General features: G+C 43.3%; 4 protein-coding genes across 6 annotated transcripts; 2 read left to right on the top strand and 2 right to left on the bottom strand.

Moving 5' to 3' along the window:
• The first annotated feature begins 78 nt into the window (after window positions 1-78).
• On the top strand, window positions 79-2,247 carry meiob (meiosis specific with OB-fold). The gene is made up of 5 exons (XM_050060818.1): window positions 79-87; window positions 1,082-1,311; window positions 1,496-1,682; window positions 1,841-1,927; window positions 2,017-2,247. Exons 1-5 carry the CDS (start codon window positions 79-81, stop codon window positions 2,128-2,130), a joined length of 627 nt encoding a protein of 208 aa, XP_049916775.1. The 3' UTR covers window positions 2,131-2,247.
• Window positions 2,248-2,974: 727 nt separating this feature from the next.
• mlst8 (MTOR associated protein, LST8 homolog (S. cerevisiae)) lies at window positions 2,975-7,366 on the top strand. The gene is made up of 9 exons (XM_050060079.1): window positions 2,975-3,042; window positions 3,352-3,529; window positions 4,481-4,532; window positions 4,637-4,799; window positions 4,887-4,962; window positions 5,100-5,252; window positions 5,337-5,461; window positions 5,553-5,716; window positions 6,751-7,366. Exons 2-9 carry the CDS (start codon window positions 3,401-3,403, stop codon window positions 6,867-6,869), a joined length of 981 nt encoding a protein of 326 aa, XP_049916036.1. The 5' UTR covers window positions 2,975-3,042; window positions 3,352-3,400; the 3' UTR covers window positions 6,870-7,366.
• Window positions 7,367-7,525: 159 nt separating this feature from the next.
• On the bottom strand, window positions 7,526-15,188 carry bricd5 (BRICHOS domain containing 5). 3 transcript variants are annotated; one of them, XM_050060081.1, is made up of 6 exons: window positions 15,057-15,188; window positions 12,024-12,161; window positions 11,786-11,935; window positions 11,551-11,658; window positions 10,107-10,260; window positions 7,526-8,028 (listed from the first exon to the last, which is right to left on the bottom strand). In XM_050060081.1, exons 1-6 carry the CDS (start codon window positions 15,174-15,176, stop codon window positions 7,934-7,936), a joined length of 765 nt encoding a protein of 254 aa, XP_049916038.1. In that variant the 5' UTR covers window positions 15,177-15,188; the 3' UTR covers window positions 7,526-7,933. The 3 variants fall into 3 exon arrangements, with proteins under 3 accessions (XP_049916038.1, XP_049916039.1, XP_049916040.1); XM_050060082.1 differs by having other exon boundaries at window positions 10,107-10,257; XM_050060083.1 differs by lacking the exon at window positions 15,057-15,188 and adding an exon at window positions 14,661-14,789.
• Window positions 15,189-15,286: 98 nt separating this feature from the next.
• Window positions 15,287-18,247, bottom strand: pgp (phosphoglycolate phosphatase). The gene is made up of 2 exons (XM_050060080.1): window positions 17,408-18,247; window positions 15,287-16,366 (listed from the first exon to the last, which is right to left on the bottom strand). The coding sequence occupies exons 1-2, from the start codon at window positions 18,000-18,002 to the stop codon at window positions 16,041-16,043; spliced, it is 921 nt and encodes a 306-aa protein (XP_049916037.1). The 5' UTR covers window positions 18,003-18,247; the 3' UTR covers window positions 15,287-16,040.

Here is an 18,247-nt window from a genome sequence, read left to right as displayed (position 1 = left end):
AGACTGCCTGATTAAATAAAGATTAAATAAAAAAAAAAATTAAAAAATCACTCTTTCAGCCGTCTTAAAAATGCTAAGATGTGGGAAGTAGGATTTTATTAATCTTTTTTCTGACAATGTATTGCAAAATTAAATAAAAAATCAGCATTTGAAGTGGATCATCCAACTTTTTAACTTGACCAAAAAGTCTGGTTTTATTTATAATAAACATTTGGGCAACATTGTCCCTTACCCTAAGTAATCGATGTCAGTACATGTTTTTTCCCTTCAATTTTGGTTATTGTGACATTGGTCTTAAATTTTACCCTCAGTGGCATTAAAAAATTTTGAAATCTTGAATCTAACTTGTCTTAATCTGTAGGAACCCAGATCTTAGTCCTCAGCTTAAATTTCTCCTATTTTTGTCTAATGCAGTGGTTGACGCACTTCCTTTGTGCTGTCAATCAAATCTTAATTTTCCTGGGAGATCATACCCAGTGGTAGACAGACTTGCATTGTGAAAGCAAGACTTAAGTAGCATTTCTTAAAAGCTAGTGCCTGTCAGTCTTAGGAAAGTACTAACCCTGTTTTAAACTTTAAAAACTGCATATTTGTGAGTCATTTTTTAAGATTTACATCTTCAGGTGGACCAAAGGCTTGGGGCTGATAGCTAGTTGTTTGTTAGTTCTGAGAGCCATTTGACTTGTGGAGCTAACTTGTCGACAGATGCACTGTTCACTTTGGTCTTTCTATTGAATTTGCTGACAATAAAAAAANTGCATTGTGAAAGCAAGACTTAAGTAGCATTTCTTAAAAGCTAGTGCCTGTCAGTCTTAGGAAAGTACTAACCCTGTTTTAAACTTTAAAAAACTGCATATTTGTGAGTCATTTTTTAAGATTTACATCTTCAGGTGGACCAAATAAGGCTTGGGGCTGATAGCTAGTTGTTCTTTGTTAGTTCTGAGAGCCATTTGACTTGTGGAGCTAACTTGTCGACAGATGCGCTGTTCACTTTGGTCTTTCTATTGAATTTGCTGACAATAAAAAAACAAACTGCCGCTATATTTTTTCCTGATGTAACACCCCCATTATCAGATGACAGTGTGACAAGTGCAGCCTGTGTCAGTGCCTGTTTTCCCAAAGGAAAAGACTGCAGACTATATGTGGTGCTGCTTTTGTTTCTGCAGTGGAGTCCATCACTGACGTGTACACGGTGAGCCAGCTGAAGCAGAAGGCCCGGGAGGACCCTGAGGCTTTCTTTGGCATCACATACAGCTTCATCTCCAGGCTCGACCTCGACTCCTCTGTTTCAAAAGTCATCAGGACACGGTGGTAAGTTCTCACAGTGCATGTATTATTAAATAGTTACTGCACTATTTTTTGTTTCCCCTCACAGCTCTGATGTTCCACTCCAATTATTTGAACATGCTCAATGATATAAATTAGTTTCTCTGCCACTCGAGATGAGCTTTAGCTAATAAACTCCCTGATGAGACTGTTTTCCCTCCTGTCTCAGCTCCAGGTGTAAGTTTCAGGTGACTGATGACATGCAGAGCTGCACCAATGAGTTGTGTCCAGGGAGGGATCAGGCCCTTTCAGCCTCCACAGGCTTTGACCTGCTGGTGGACTTCACAGACCACACCGGCACCTTGCACGCCTGCACCCTCAGAAGCCCCGTGGCAGAAAAGACACTTGGCTGTACGGTCAGTATCGTTGCACAGAGGGATGTTTATTCAGCCCCAGGTCTACATGTAGTATCCCCTGTGTGCAGGGATTAAAGAACATAAGAGAAGAATCAATTAAAGGTGTAGCATGTGTGCGTCAGGTGAGATAAACAGCATTTTCATTTCACCTGTCGCAGACGGACGAGTTCACCAGTCTGACCGATGACGAACGGACTGCACTGAAGTGGAAATTTCTCTTGGAGAGATGCAAAATATATGTGAAGGTATTGTAGCTTTTGATTTTATGCTGTTTGTGTGTGTTAGCTCTAAAAGCAAGTCACAAGTTTAAAAAAATTCTTATAATGTGTTGTAGATACTGCCGTCTTCTAGAATGAAGTCTGGGGTCAGGGGGGTGGTCCTGGCCTGCTCGGTGGCTGACCCAGGAGAGGTGAAACAGCACATGTCTGCCTTGCTGCAGCGCCTGTGATCACAACACACACACTGACTGAGCAGGAGAGCACATATGTTGCAGTTGGCTGCTTTACCTGCTGTGTGGTACTGTTCGGACTGAGATGTTGACAAAAGGGCAAGAGTTATTCATACATGTGGGATTTATGGTGTGAGAATTGATACATTCTCTGCTTTATTTATATAAGTTAATTATTTATTTATTTAAATATATATAATATGAAGAGTGTACTGTTGGCTTGACTGCTTTATAAAACTGTTAAATAAAAGTTTAAAAACAGTTATAGCTTATGTCAGTATGTTATGTGTCAAATGTGTCAATCAGGAAAGGATATTTGATGAGCAGACAGTTACAAATAATAGTACAATAAGACAATTTTCTAATTATTAATTCATCTTTCATAACTACTTATCCTGTAAGGGGTTACAGAGGGGCTGGAGCCTATCCCAGCTGACATTGGGTGAGAGCTGGGGTACACCCTGGACAGGTCACCAGGCTAGCACAGGGCTGACACATAGAGACAGACAACCATTCACACTCACATTCACACCTACGGGCAATTTAGAGTCACCAATTAACCTGCATGTCTTTGGACTGTGGGAGGAAGCCGGAGTACCCAAAGAAAACCTACGCTGACATGGGGAGAACATGCAAACTCAAACCAGGAACCCTCTTGCTGTGAGGTCATCACAACAAACTACAAAATATTCTATATAGTTAAATGAGTCTATGAGTTGAATTAACACTTGGTCTTTTTAAACCATGTAGTCATTACATGTCTGTGGTGTATTTGTCCTGCTATAACAAAATAAGTCAGTAGGTGGCGGCAAAGCGTTGGTTATCAAAGCGGAACTTTTGAAACGTCGTCGTATGTTGCTAACGGACACATTACAGGGACGTACTGGTTTTCGACAACACCAACAACTGAAGGTACAGTAAACTTGTCAGATTTAGTTGTTCTGTTAACTTGTCTAAGTAGTAATAACTAATATCTCACAGTGAAATATCGTTAGAGACACATTGCATTAGCAGTGAAGTAGGAACGTTTGCTAACTGCATAAATCGCAGGGCCCGTTAACATAGCGACGGTATGCTACTATGCTAGCATTAGCCTGCACGTTATAAGCCAAATCTTTTATTTTCACAGTATGACAGTAATGAAATCACTTTCCTGTTAATAATGGACATGTGACGGCCTGAAAACTGCATTCACTGACTGTGTCTGATATTCCTACGCAGTGTCATACCTGCCTCAGTCACTCTGAGCAGTGACAGCCAGCAGTCAAGCATGAATGTGAACCAGGGGACGGTGGGCAGCGACCCGGTCATTCTGGCCACGGCTGGATACGACCACACTGTCCGCTTCTGGCAGGCTCACAGCGGGATCTGCACCAGGACTGTCCAGCACCAGGACTCTGTATCCTTACTCTGACTGATAGTGTGCTCTGGTAAATGAAATCTGGGACAGAGTTTACACTGTGATACAAACAGAGACATGTTTTGTCTTCTTGGAAACAAGGATTTGAGTTTCAGATGACTGGAGCTGGTGTTGGATGAAGTACCGGAGAGATAACTTGCCAGAAAATGACTGTGGTAGAAGTTAAAGTCACTTATTAGAATATGACTTGAGTAAAGTACTTGATATTTACTGCATTTAAACAGCAAAAGTCATTTAATGAGACTTAAGTATCGAAAATAAAAGTGCAAGTAACTGTTAACAAAAAAGCAAGCAGACAGAATTTTGAGAATTATGTTTATTTCTTCCTCACATGTACACCTCCTTAAAAATGAAGTGTACATTACACTCGAAGAAAAACTTTTTCACAACTTAAAGGATTTAAAGAACAAAATCCAGTTTTACCTTTCCTCCTATTCCTTCATTCATCTGCCTCTTCCTCTTTCCTTCCTCCCTTCTTCCTTCCCCATTATTTAGTAAGTGACTAAGATGCTGAGGGGAAATGTATTACAGCAAAAGTTTACATTTTATTTAGGAAATGTCGTGGAGTAAAATGTGAAAGTTGACCGAAAAGTAGTGTTCAGATCCTTAAAAAATACTTAAGCACTATAAAGATGTATTATTACTTTGTTTCATTACACCACTGGTCAGTTGACAGCAGAAAAAGTGACATTAGGACTTTACACTTAAGAGTTTAACATACTGTTTGAAAACAAGTTAGCTTTAAAATAGTGCACCCTGAATCAGAAAATCCCCTTGTGTCTTATAAAATCAACATGCTGTCAAAGGAGCTGTTGTTTACCATCTTTGAAGCAGCTCCAGGATTTGTCAGTGGATGACATCATCACTCCAGTGTGTCGGGACTGAGACTTGTTCATATCGACCGATTCCTTCCTTAACATTTGCTCCCAGCAAGTAAATTCACTTGAGGTCACACCTGACAGGAGTATGATCGCAGCTGCAGGTTGGTTAAGAATTTTTTAAATCTTAAACCTTCTCCTTATCCTGGGTTGCATGATAACATTCATAACAACCATGTCTCACATCGATGTCCACTCTGCCTTCTAGGTTATCAGCACATCCGCATGTACGATCTGAACTCCAACAACCCCAACCCGGTGATCAACTACGACGGTGTCAGCAAGAACATCACATCCGTGGGCTTCCATGAAGACGGGCGCTGGATGTACACAGGAGGAGAGGACTGCATGGCTCGCATATGGGACCTGAGGTACTGCAAAGGAACCTCACTGTGCTAAAAACACATTGATTACATTGTGTTGAGCAACCTAACTTTGATCCCCACTGCTCGTCTCAGGTCCAGAAACCTGCAGTGCCAGAGGATATTCCAGGTTAATGCTCCTATCAACTGTGTCTGCCTGCATCCCAACCAGGTGAGACGTTCAATGTTCATAAATTTGCACTTATACTATTGTTTGTTATTTTAGTAGTTTAGTGTATATGTGTGTGTTTTTAATGTAAGTCAGTTACAGTGTGTGTCAGTAAAGAGTCTGTGTTGTGTGTTTTTCAGGCAGAGCTGATTGTTGGAGACCAGAGTGGAGTGATTCACATCTGGGATCTGAAGACGGACCACAATGAGCAGCTGATTCCTGAGCCAGAAGTCTCAGTCAACTCCGTTCACATTGACCCAGATGCCAGTTACATGGCAGCGGTCAACAGCTCGGTCAGTACCCCAGCAGAGAAGGGTGTTGTATATTAATACTTTGGCGTGTTAAGTCATATTCATCCTCTTGGATCTCCTTAACAGGGGAACTGTTATGTGTGGAACCTCGCTGGAGGCATCGGAGATGAGGTGACTCAGCTCATCCCCAAGACTAAGATCCCTGCACACAAACGCTACTCCCTCCGCTGCAAGTTCAGCCCCGATTCCACGTGAGTGCCCTCCTCCTCCTCTCTGCACTCTATAAATCTTTCTCTGACGCAGTTGCTGACGATGAGTTTCTGTGTTTGTCGTCACCTCCAGTCTGCTGGCCACCTGCTCAGCAGACCAGACCTGTAAGATCTGGAGGACGTCCAACTTCTCCCTGATGACAGAGCTGAGCATTAAGAGCAACAATCCCGGAGAGACGTCCAGAGGCTGGATGTGGGACTGTGCTTTCTCTGGAGACTCCCAGTATATTGTGACTGGTCAGTACATGCGCTGTGGCAAGTTAGCACTACTTTGTAATGTCAGTGTACTTGTATCAAAACCATTCTATAACGAGTTAATCAGAGTAATGTTACTCACGGTCAGACATAAACACAAGGATTCCACACTCATAAAAACCTTGCTGTTTCAGATTTATGATGATTTAAGATTTTTTTTTTTTAACTAAAACAGTAGGAAAAATGTATGTTGTATTTTATGTGTAATCTTGAGTCAACAACAAGCTGCGTTAAGCGACACTCCACCTGCACACCCACTTGGACCCCTGGGGTCTAGATGCGCTCCTCACACAGGTGCTCCGGGAGTAAACACCAGGCGCTCTATGCGTGGTAACTATGGAAACAGTATCACATCTCCCTCATCACTGGTTGATTTGTTAGCTCGCCAATTATTGAAAATTAATTATTTGGCAAGTCAGTCACTTCCCATATTAAAAGACCATACACTGCAGTAATGCAAATTTAGATTTTGAGTTAAAGATTGGACATATACCTTCTTTTTAACTACGCGTTTGCATGCACATGATGGCTGCCTTGTGTCACCTGCATCCGTTTGGAGCATTGGTTGTGCATGTCCTCAGAAATTAACGCAACGTGGCCGCAAGATGTGATACACACGTGAACGGTCAGGGCAGTGTTGGCAGAACGAGAGAAAGAAACTTAACGTTGTCAAGATATGCTCTGCTTCTCGGGTTTGCCCTCTAGTGGAATCCTACAGTAACACACATAGTTGATAGGCAAGTAATGTGAGTAATTTCGTTCTCGATGCAGCCGGCTTTCTGTTCAAACGCATGGTTAAAAAGCAAGTAAATCTCCGGCCATATGCATTTGATAAAGCTGGACTTGGAATAGTCTATGAGAGTATGAAGCTAATTCTGTATTGATGCACATTTGAATAAAGATGTATATAGTGACTTTCAGAGCCTTTTAGAGAGAAGCAGGTAAAGGTTTGATCACTTCAGTGTAAAAACACCTTGAGGTAAATTCCTGGCTCTGACTCGTGTTTCCATCTGTAGCCTCCTCAGACAACCTGGCCCGGCTGTGGTGCGTGGAGACCGGGGAGATCAAGAGGGAATACAGCGGCCACCAGAAAGCCGTGGTGTGTCTGGCCTTCAATGACAGTGTGCTGGGCTGAGGAAGAAGAAGAGGAGGAGGAGGAAAGAAATGAAGAGACAGGAGTTGGCAGATGGTCTGTGGAGAGGTGGGACAAGGACAGAAAAGAAATGGACACTTTGGGAAATGTGCCTCAATTGGGAATTGAGTATTATTTCCCCAGAAATGATCATCTTGAGAAGGTGGAGGCGCATGTTTGAACACAACGATGAATCTCAGCTGTGTGTGGTACCCGTAAGTATTCAGCTGAGCAGCAAGGCCAAAATATGAACTCATAAATCCAGCTTAAAGGGCCAAGTACACCACATGTAAGCAAATTGGCACAAGTTTGATTACAGCATATGTCAGTGTCCATCAATGACCCTTTATGTTTTTAACGCCATCACTCTGTGCACAACAGGAGATTCTTTACAACTCTTTGTTTTTATAGTGCACCATATTTATTGTATTGAAAGGACCACATGTCTTGTCGACCTGGATGTGCTGCGGAATTGATATCTCTCCTGTGTATGTGTAATTCAATTTACAAAGTGACGTACTATTCTTAAACATCAAATGTGGATTAGGGAGTGTGGAGAGAAAATGATGTACAGAAAATGATTCCGCAGTAAAGACGTTGTTCAGAAAACTCCTCACAGTCTTTGAGTTTCTTCCTCTCTCAGAAAAATTGGCCACAAATACACAACAGTCTTTTATTGGACAGATCAAAACACTCTCATCACAACAGGAACGATTACACATAGTTATACTGCAGCAGTGGGTTACAGGAAATACAAAAACAGGGGATCTTTCTTCTGTAATCTCTGAAGTGTGCCACCAGAGAGGGTATTACACATGAAGAGAGTGACGATGGGGCTTTGGCGATAACCATGACAGCCTGTCTCCATCTCTTCTCTCTCGGAAGGATGGGAATAAATGGACTGGGAGGGTTGGCTGCTTCACTGGTTTACTGGCGGCTGTATGGCACAAAGGAAACAGTCAAAGCTGGCTTTTGTTCTGTGTATTTTTTTTTTCTTGTAGAGGGAGCTAAAAAGACAACTTTGTTTCCCTGATCTCTCGCTGGGAGCAGAGGAAGAGAACGCACAGTCACTCGGGCAGGTAGTAGAAGCACACGGACACGCAGATGTTGCTGGGAAAGCAGATGTCGATGCAGAAGTAGACCAGCCTCTGTTTCCCCGGGCCTGTAAACAAGACAGACACCACAGGTGACTCCTTGATACAATACAGTTGGTTTTGATCATTTTTTAAGAAATGTTTTTTTTAAATTATCTGATCCCAGCTTCTTAAATCTGAATATTTTCTGGGTTGTTCACTTCTCCATGACAGTAAACCTAATATCTCTGAGGTGTGGACAAAAAAAAACATTTGAGGACGTCATCTTGGGCTTTGGGAAAGAAACACAGATCTGTATTTTTCACAGTTACATGTAGACTGCTGAGTGGGTACAAGTATGTTTTCTTCAGTCTGTCATCTACTGCAACAGCAGAAAGGTCATTGGACATCATAGATTAGTCTTAGGTTTCATCCTGACACGTTGGTGCTTCATGAAGTTGCCAGCTGGCTCTTTAAAAACGCCATTCATTAATGAACTCTCTCGGTGTGTAATATGGCCATGCATGCTGTAATAGTATTTAAAATAACATGTCATCTGACACTCCAAAATGTCAGAACACTACAAAAAATGAAAACACACATTATATCACCATAATGCCTGTACAATCATTTTACCTTTGAAATGTTTTCCAAGGTGTGCAGAATGACTTCACACCTATTTGACCAGGATTTAACAGATATGGCTGGCATCAGTCTGTATTTTTTATTGTCAGAAAATCCCAAGAAAAGACCAAAACTAACATGTCTAAATATTTAGTCTGTTTTATCCTGTCTGTATCCTGAAGGCCACGTGTTTAAACTGAAGAAACAGATATTTTAAAGCTAAAGACCTTTACAGACCGGGGTGTGACGAATAAACGTTACGAAAATCTCACCTACGAATGTTTCACATCAGTACTTTTTGTATCTGCAGCGATGCGAATTTGCGACAGTTGCAACACTTCTTCATTAAAGGCTTTCGCAAATTCGAGGGTTTTCGAATTTGCATTATCTAACTGGATCCTATTGACCAAGAGAAGTGTCTGACAGCCTGTGTGAGGTAAGTTGTTGATTAGCCTATGCTACTGTAAGCTATTTTATTGAGTTTCCTTTTAGCGTAATGCCCTGAGTGAATTTGAGTTCCTTCTGGTAAGCCGTTTATTCTGTTCTTAATGTAAAAAGTAAGAACACAAGGAGTGGATCTGGTATGCACCGCCATTTTCATGGTTCAAAGGAGGATTAAAGTGTGCCGTCTGTGTTGTAGCTTATAATCCTTGTAAGTACAAGCTCAACATTATTGTTTGATGCCTTTAACCATGGTGCGAATGTTGTGCGAAAAATCGACGTTCTGGGAAAAATTATGTGGATTTTTAGCAGCACAATATTCGCATTCTGTATGCAAGTGTGCATGACGAAATCAACAGTCTGAAAAATTACACTGGCATGAAAATAATGAATTATTTAGATTTGGTATGTAAAGCCATAAAGCTAATGACACAACTGGGCACTGTAGCCTTTAGCAAACATTGGTTAAACAGGAGTTAATAGGGCATTTGTTGGGGACTATTTTTAATGGCGGATTAATACACATGTGGTTCGCTTGTGTATATTTACAGTGCGACAGCCGGATGGTGTATTTAGGATTGAGTTAAAAATAATCTACAGTGTCCATCGTCATGGTACTGAAGGAACATGTCACCCAGTGCAATGGCATGGAGGTTTAAGCACTGAGATACTTTCCAACCAGGGTGGTGATCAAAGTTAGATTATTTTTCCCTGAACATTGTCCTAACTTTTATAGAAGGTCTGGCATGTAGGATTTAGTGGCATCAAGTGGTAAGGTTGCAGATTGCAACCAACTGAAACATCTCCCGTGGCGTGGTGGCTGATGCAAATGGGCCTATCTAGGGACAAAGTTTGGTTTGTCTGTTCTGGGCTACTGTAGAAACAATGTCACGGACCTTCTCTGGAAGTAGATGTAAACAGGTAATTCTAAGGTAATGAAAAAACAAAACAATACTTAGTTTCAGGGGATTATACACTAAAGAAAACATAGTCATGAGTATTATATTCAATTACAGCCAGTATATCTCCCATAACCCTACACACTGGATATTAAAGTTTTGTTTTATGTCAAAGCGATCATGTCTAAAATACAGGTTCTCACCCTCGACCCTCCTGGTCCAGTGGACGGAGCTGTCCTGACACAGAGCCTGGAGGGGCTCCTCCAGTGTGGACACATCCACCTGACTGGCTGCCATCACCCCCAGGAACTCCGTCTGCCTCTGGGTCTCATTCCCGGACAGCTGGAACTGACTCTGCTGACGACAGTATCACAACATCTTCACAGAGAATCCACAACAGATGAAAGAGTTTTGTCCTCTATGGGACTGAATGGCGACTTCTAAGCTGAAGTGTCACATAATAAGTGTGAGAAATCATATTCGACTCACAGTGACAAAGTAAAATGAATAAATTGGAGTCAAAGCCAGGGAGATATGAAGAATACAGCCAAGATTGAAACTCAAGCAGCCATTAGCCCGATATCGTCGCTGATGAGGTCAACACAGCCGCACATTTGCGCTCCTACTCGTCACAAAGGCTGTGTGTAATTGCACCACTTACACCTGTGATTGGCTCCGATAGTGAACCACTTAACGTGTTGTTATGCTTGAGTGGGTCACGTAACAACCAGTTTTTCCTCCACTGAAAAGGCTAAGAAGACCATTGTGCTGCAGCATAGAGGGACAGAACACATTTTCTCCCCATCCATAAGGGGCCTATTCCTCCTATCATAGATTAAATGACTACACCGAGGAGCTGCATGAGATATGTGACACCACGAGACGGGATCACAAAAAACACTGGGAGACTCGACTCCAGGTGGAAACGACGCTATTGTGCCGAAAGATAAGGCGGAGAAACATAAGTCTCATCTCAGTTTACTTGCAAACTCCCACATCGTGGCCTTTCACCTGCTCGTTTTGTCCCACATTAATCATATCTAAGGAGCTTAACTCAAAACTGAATCAACATCAGAGATCCACGAATTTGCCTCAAAGCAGATACACACAGGCCCTTTCCTCTCTGCCACTTCACCAGCCTGTATTTTAATCCAACAGAGGAGTCTTAAAAGCTAAAAAGCCCTCACACAGAGTGGCCATTGTGCCCACTCCGTGGCTCAGGCTCGCTGCCGTAGCCTCCTGTAAGAAGATCCCGGGCACGCTGAGGGAGCCTGGAGGGATCAGATGTGCTGAGGAATTCAGCCGTGGAGGGCGAGAATGGAAGACTATATGGCCCTGTACGCTTCACCCCTCTCTTTGTACAGAGCGGCGAGGAAGTCGTGCAAAACCTATGAAACCCAGCAGGTCTTGGCTCAGTGGTGCTTTCGGGGATAAAGCTATGAGTCACGGTCAGAAAGGCCAGTTCACACATTAGCGAGGCGGTGACTTTACAAACACTTGGCAGAACTAGAAGGGCAAACGTGCTTTTACATTTGCCCAGGTGCGTTTTCACGTTGAGCTTTGTAGTCTCACATATCCTGAACGCAACGAGGGAGACCCTATTACATAACCTGATCGTTCAGTTCTCACGTGTTGAAATGTCACTACCTTGTGTGCGGAGTCGTTGAGGAGGGAGTGCACGTTGTCATAGTCAGACTTCTCCATCTTTCGCAGGAAGCAGCTCTCCTGGTTGACAGGTTTGTAACATATCAAACCCTGCAACACAACAGCGGAGAATCACACATCTCTCTCATCATCACACATCTCTCTCATTATCAGACCTTTTCTACTGTATCATTACCAACAAAACACCTTAAATCTTGTGCATGTCACCTGAACGTACATGTTTGATATCAAACATCACAGTGGACGTCTGATTTGTGGGTGAGGTCACAGAAAAAGTCACCAAGTCATTCTGCTGGTCCACAATAGCTGACTGGTTGATCAGAACTCCGGTCTGATCTGGAACTGTGATTCGGACAAGCTGCAAAGACTACAGAAGCAGACTCCCGGTTAATATCAACAATGACGAATACACAACAACATGTGGTCCTGGTGGGTGTGTGGTGACAGTCACGTACCTCAGAGTGAGGCTGCGACAGTCGCAGATGCCCAATCACACCGAGGGCGATGACGACCAGGAGCAGAGAGGCTGAGAGGCTGACCCAGAATGCCTTGTGTGGGAAGTGGGACTTGGAGGATGCAACAGAGCCCCCATCCTGCGCAGCAGAAACAGTGACAAGCTATTTAAACAGTACTTGACGCAAGCATCAAATGTGGCAGGGTGGGAAACCAACACTGCTGCTGAGATTTGTACTTAAAGGGAAAGTTCAACCAAAAATAAAAATACACATTCTCCCTTAGTTTAGTTAGCTGCAGAATGTTGGAGATATTGATTGTAGAGATGTCTGCCTTCTCTTGAATATAATGGAACTAGATGGCACTCAGATTGTGGTGCTCTAAACACCAAAAAGTGCATTTGAAGAACTCAACAGAAATCTCTCTTTCCAGAAATCATGACCTGGTTACTCAAGATAATCCACGGACCGTGTTGTGAGCAGTTTCATGTAGGAACTATTTTATTTCTACCGAAAAAAAATCCTGCCAATTGTTATCAAGAGCGCACAAAAAAAAGCGCGCAGCTACTCATGGACGAGAGGTTCATGACAGTGCGATATGTAAACATTAATGCCATCTTCCTTGGCTGAGCTGTAACATTAGCTAGCTTAGTGGTGCTAGGTGAGGTGGGAACCAAGGGGTCATCCCTATGTTCCCCGGGTCCTATATTCCTGGGTCCTATGTTCCCCCCTATGTTCTGCACCCGGGGAATATAGGACCCTTTTTTTCCGATGTTCCCCCCTGAAACATGAAAGAAAAACGCACTTACCTCATGTGATCGCATGATTCAATGCCCAAAGGCGCAGACAATGCTCCCCAAGACTAATTGTCGAATAGGCTATGCATGAATTGGACAGACACTGTCAACATTACAAAGGTATCAAGCTTCTCCATTCATTCACATAAAACCGATAGCCAATTACAACCTAGAATAATAATATTGGAAAATGCGCGTCACATGGGCTATATCTTATATGCAACATTAAACTATGCGGGAAAATGCTGAATTAAATCAAGGAAGCCCCACATAGGCTATTTGTCGTGGAATTCTGCAATTATAGTGGAGAAAATGAGCCCTCTCTAAATATATGTGACTCTTGGGGAGCATTGTCTGCACCTTTGGGCATTGAATCACGTGATCACATGAAGTAAGTGCGTTTTTCTTTCACGTTTCAGGGGGAACATCGGACCTGGCTTTTTTGGAAAAGCGGGGAACATAGGACCCTTTTCCGGAAAAAGGGTCCTATGTTCCCCGGTCCCTATATTATGGGGGAACATGGGACCCAGGGAACATAGGTACGGTCTCGGACCAAGTCATTGTTTTGTAAGTCATAAGTAAGGCTTCAGTCTTTGCTCGCAAGTCTCAAGGTAAGTGCCAAGTCAAGACTGACAAGTCCCAAGTCCTAAACTTTGAGTTTCAAGTCCTAAACAAGTCATAATGGGCTCTTCAGTAAAAGTAATGCCAGAAATACATTTACAAATATCTTGAATGATTTATAAAATTTGTCTTTCTTTGTTATTATTTATTGTTAAAGTTAGACTACACTTAGCTGTTAAGCTAACATTTAGCTAAGCATTAGCTCACTATGTTAATATTAGCCCAGCTTGCCGTTCTTTATGCAATATCAAATATCTAACTTTGAAGTCGTTGTGTCTTCGTCTGTAATTTTCAACCTATACAACAGCAATTTGTTTTTGTTGACCACCACAGTTATTGTACATGAACAAAATTACCTTTGGTATCAATTTTTTTTTTTAAATTAGCACTCAGTAAGGTCATGTCCGTTCTTCATGATTCTCTCCTGCAACTTGACTGGATGCTGTTGGACTAGTTCGAACAAAGCTGATCTGGGGTGAGGACTTGCAAGGAATGAAAAGTGTTAAATTTAGTTGATTCGGGAAATGGATTGACTTGTAGCACAGTTTTTAAACGTTTACTTTTGAATCTTTGGGCTTTAGGGAACAAATTAAGTATTTTCAACTCAAAAGGCTGAAGTCCAAGTGAAGTCAAAAGTCATTGGTGTTAAAGTCTAAGTTGAGTTGCAAGTCCTTTTTTCTAAAGTCATCGAATTTGTGACTTGCGTCCGCACATTCAGTGCTAGATGCTAGCAGTTGATGTACGGGTGCACGGTGATACAGTTGACGGGTGTAGTTTGGTAGACAGATAATAGTTTCTACATGAAACTGCTCTCAACAAGGACTGTGGGTTATCTTGAGTAACTGGGTCATGATTTCTGGAAGGAGACATTGCTGTTGAGTTTTTTGGTACTTTTGGCACTACAAGCTGAGTGCCATCTAGTCCAGTTATATTGGAGAGAAGGCAGACATCTCCAACGCTCGGCAACTCACACAAAAACAATCAAAATCGCTAAACAGCACAACAGGTAAAAGAGCAAGAAAATGTTTTGGGATGATATGTGCCTTCAGGGGAATATCTGAAAGACTCATCTTATTATGCAACTGTTGCTGGCTTGTAATGTAGTAAAAGTGGCTGGATATGAATACGCAAAAACAAACAGTGTCCTGCCTTGACCCCTTTCCTAGCTGATATACTTCCTTCAGTCAGAAGTTGCTCTACAAATTAAAAGCCACCTGCTTACCGTGCACTGAGCTTCCTCCAAACTGTTTTCTGAATGTTTCCAACACCTCACCATCCTGTGTCCCTTGACGGCTCCTCACTCGATCTGCTCCCTTCTCTTAGCTACCGGCATGGAGCTGTGGTCATGACTGAGACTCAATACACCTTCCAGCTTCTCTTTGTCCCTGTAGACCCCCCCCCCCCCTTCCTCCCTCTCCTCCCCATTAGTCTCACTGTCTCCCTCCCAAAACAGTCACCCACTTCACACAAAACTCCAAATCTTGCCAAACCCAATTTTCAAGTCTTGTCTTCCTGCAATTTCCTTCTTTTTTTTATGTCTAATATGACTTAATATGCCTCTCTAACATTATCCATCTTTCCGCTGCCCCTGCCCCCCCTCACTTGAACACACACTTACACGAGAGGAACTGGCTGCCCTCCGCGGTCCAGACAATGGACAAAGGGGTGAGGCAGGTGCAGCTTGGAAAGCCTCTCTCGTCAGGTGAGTGGAGATACGCAGTTCTGACTGTTGCATCATCCAGCCGATGACAGCCCAAGGTGACTTTTAAGCACAGGACCTGGAGGAAAGTTTGATGTGTTCACTTTGAACTTAAAGTCACAAAGAGCAGACGTTGATTTAGTAAAGATAGTGTGAATTTTATTATAGATTTGAGCGTTGCTTTCAGCGATTTGGGGAGTTAAGGACAAATCGGAGAACAAAGAAGGTACAAGGAAGACCTTTAAAAACATGTATGCTAATCACGGTTTCACTACTGAACTGACATGACATGACACGACTTAGTATGATTGCACCGTCCCATGAATGTAACTGCACATGTTTGCATTTTCAGCTGAGGTGTGAAAATACATAAAAACAGAAGCCAGACAAGTTCAGTGCCTTTAAGTCCCACTCTTTGCCTGTTATTTATAGACTTTAAAACAGCTGTAAACCTGAACACACATATATTGCCAAACTTTGACACACTGTGTGCTCATTTCCCTCCTTGAATTGACTTGGAGTTGCTTAAGGGGTGATTGCATCACAGGCAGTCTTTAAAGTACACTCTCCTTTCCCCCCAAAAGTGAACATACACACACTGAAACAATACTGTAAGTCATTGTTCTGCTGTTCTTTATAATAAATCAATCATTAATATGTTAAATAAGCAGGTTTTAATAATGGTTTAGTTAAATAAAGGAGTCTTTGTCTCCTGTCACGCAGCAGCTAGCTGCTTGGGTGTGACTTTGATACAGAGATGCATATAATCATATAAATTTTATGAAAAAATATTCCCTTTTAGAAGACAGTGTCATCTGGCATGTGACAGGCTAGCCTAACTCCTCAAGCTTATAGCTGCTAGGCTATCACAAAGCTACATTCAAGTCCTGAAAGACTTGAGTTTCATCCCTGCAGAGCTGGAAGGAGGTCTGCGATGCTCTCCACGTAATAATCCGGCACCATCCCCTGCCTCTCCGCGCAGCCGCTCTTCTGATGGGCCTCAGCGTCTGCCAACGTGCTGACCCCCGTGAGGGTGAGGAGGGTCTTCAGGCCGCAGTTGGAGCCCAGCAGGATGTCGGTGTCCAGGCGGTCGCCAACCATCAGGCAGCGGTCGGGGTCCACGCCGTATTTGGAGGCCACGCAGTCGAACATGAAGTGGTTGGGTTTGCCTACTGTCTGGGCCTGGCGCTGAGCTGCTGTCTCCACAGCCCTCAGCAGGCAGCCTGTACCTGGGGTAAGGAAAGAAGGGCAGAAGGTGAAGAGACCTTTCATTCATTTCCCCTAAATATCCGATCTGTTTTATTTCCTGTGTTATCAATTGACCAGGGGTGGGGCTGGGGTTGGTGTTATGGATCAAAATGATAAAAATAGTTGGAGAACAATTAGATTTGGCAACCATTAACAAAACAGAACCCGTTTGGTGCCACCGTTTCATTCAGCTGCCCTGTCTCAAGTGGAATAGGCCTGTGTCTTCCATGCCTAATAGGCAAGGTTTGGGCAGGTCCCCAAATGTTTATAATGTCTGGCTCCATCCCTGTAATTGACAGTTTCATTTACCTCTGTAAAGTAATCCACTTCAATAAAAATCTGACTTCTTGTGGAGCTTGACATGTCATACAACTTATTAGGCTAAGTGATCTAATGCCTACTTTGTCTTCACTGAGCAAGGTGCATCAAGTTCGACTTTCTGATTCAAGCTTTGACATTATTTGTTCCATTCACCTCAAATATGAGAGTGTAAAATAAAATCTCCCATAGGCTTTGAAAGATGTTTTTAGGTAAGTTTTTGGCTTACAGTTAAAGTTATAATGGAGTGTCAACTTTGAGAGCATTTTGAATGGGTGGAGCCTGAAGGTTCAGACACGTGGGTGTCGAAGTTTCTACCTGGAAAAGATATGCCTTTGTGTCCTAAAAAAAAAGGCTTTTCCAGGAAGTAGGCTTAATAAAACAGTTCCTTCCTGCATCTGACAGTAGTATTCTAAGTATTCAGTATCAGCATGATTTTCTTGAAAGTATGCAGGTGTGAGTGTATGGTTTTCTTAGTTATCAGCCTCAGCTCTCTGGCCCTGCATTTATCTTAGCCTAACTACAACTTGGCAAAAACTTTTGCATACTTGTTCTGATACAACTGGATTACTCTTAAACTAACAGGTAGGTTGAGTGTGAGACCTTGAAGTGTGTAGAAACACCAGTAATTCCGGTTAGCTGGTGCTGCAGTATGTAATCTGCTGTAAGGCAATATAATGTGTCTATCAAGTGTGTATCCCTACCTGGGACGGCCTTGCCCCCCTCCAGAGGCAGCCTGGTGTCCCCGTTGGTTCCCACAAACAGACAGTCCGGCTGGGTCAGGTACTGCAGGGCTCTGTTCAGCTTCATGTAACTGAAGTGTTCATCAAAGCCGACCACCACCGCCTTCACCTCGGGATCCAGAGGCACGGTGGCCCAGTCGTGCTGCTTCCCGGTGATGTGGTCAGGTCCCACCCCGGTCTGCTGTATCCCCACCGCCTCCAGCTCTTCTCTCATGGCATTGCTCCCTATCAGGTACACTTTGCCCTCCAGCCCGCAGACAGTCTTCAGGTACGCGGCGGAGCAGTACGCCGTCCCGAACACCTCCTCCTCGTTCGCGTTGAACCCCAACATGGCCATTTTGTCGGCGTACATCTTCCTCGTCTTGGTACTGTTGTTGGTGACGAAGAAGACCTTCTTCCCCTTTTCCTTGAGCAGGTTCACGACTTGAGAGGCGCCGGGGACGGCCTGGTCCCCCCGCCAGATGACCCCGTCGCAGTCAAACAGGACGCTGTCCACCGAGTCCAGCACCTGTTTCACCAGCGCGCCGCTCAGCCGCGTGCATTTTGACCCAGACATCAGGGACGAGTCAGATTCAGAGATGAATTAACTGTCCGGACGGTATGTCCCGTTACTACACGGTGTTTCCGTTACCAAGCAAAGTCACGAACGTTACAGCTGGCATAAAGTTAAACACTGCTGTGGGTAGAAACGCGTTACGTTAGCGGCAATTGTTTGCTTTAATGAATGTAGTGTTGAAATTCTCCGAGAGAAAACCTGACCTTCCACTGAGTGTTACATCAATTCTGCGCCTACTTCCGCAC

This window comes from Epinephelus moara, chromosome 13 (assembly GCF_006386435.1).
Source record: "Epinephelus moara isolate mb chromosome 13, YSFRI_EMoa_1.0, whole genome shotgun sequence".
Classification (NCBI taxonomy): domain Eukaryota; kingdom Metazoa; phylum Chordata; class Actinopteri; order Perciformes; family Serranidae; genus Epinephelus; species Epinephelus moara.
Note: the sequence above shows the minus strand (reverse complement) of the source record. Positions and strands in the feature narration are given on the sequence as shown.

Bases quoted from the DNA above. Each gene is read 5' to 3' on its own strand.
- meiob (XM_050060818.1), top strand. The intron at 1,312-1,495 runs GTAAGTTCTCAC...CTCCTGTCTCAG, and splicing joins AAAGTCATCAGGACACGGTG to CTCCAGGTGTAAGTTTCAGG. The intron at 1,928-2,016 runs GTATTGTAGCTT...AATGTGTTGTAG, and splicing joins GATGCAAAATATATGTGAAG to ATACTGCCGTCTTCTAGAAT.
- mlst8 (XM_050060079.1), top strand. From the start codon at position 3,401: ATGAATGTGAACCAGGGGACGGTGGGCAGCGACCCGGTCATTCTGGCC. The intron at 4,800-4,886 runs GTACTGCAAAGG...TGCTCGTCTCAG, and splicing joins GCTCGCATATGGGACCTGAG to GTCCAGAAACCTGCAGTGCC. The intron at 5,462-5,552 runs GTGAGTGCCCTC...CGTCACCTCCAG, and splicing joins AAGTTCAGCCCCGATTCCAC to TCTGCTGGCCACCTGCTCAG.
- bricd5 (XM_050060081.1), bottom strand. From the start codon at position 15,176: ATGATGCAACAGTCAGAACTGCGTATCTCCACTCACCTGACGAGAGAG. The intron at 11,659-11,785 runs GTACGTTCAGGT...GTTGTGTTGCAG, and splicing joins TGATGTTTGATATCAAACAT to GGTTTGATATGTTACAAACC. The intron at 10,261-11,550 runs GTAGTGACATTT...TACTGTCGTCAG, and splicing joins TCAACGACTCCGCACACAAG to CAGAGTCAGTTCCAGCTGTC.
- pgp (XM_050060080.1), bottom strand. From the start codon at position 18,002: ATGTCTGGGTCAAAATGCACGCGGCTGAGCGGCGCGCTGGTGAAACAG. The intron at 16,367-17,407 runs GTAGGGATACAC...TCCTTACCCCAG, and splicing joins GGGGGGCAAGGCCGTCCCAG to GTACAGGCTGCCTGCTGAGG.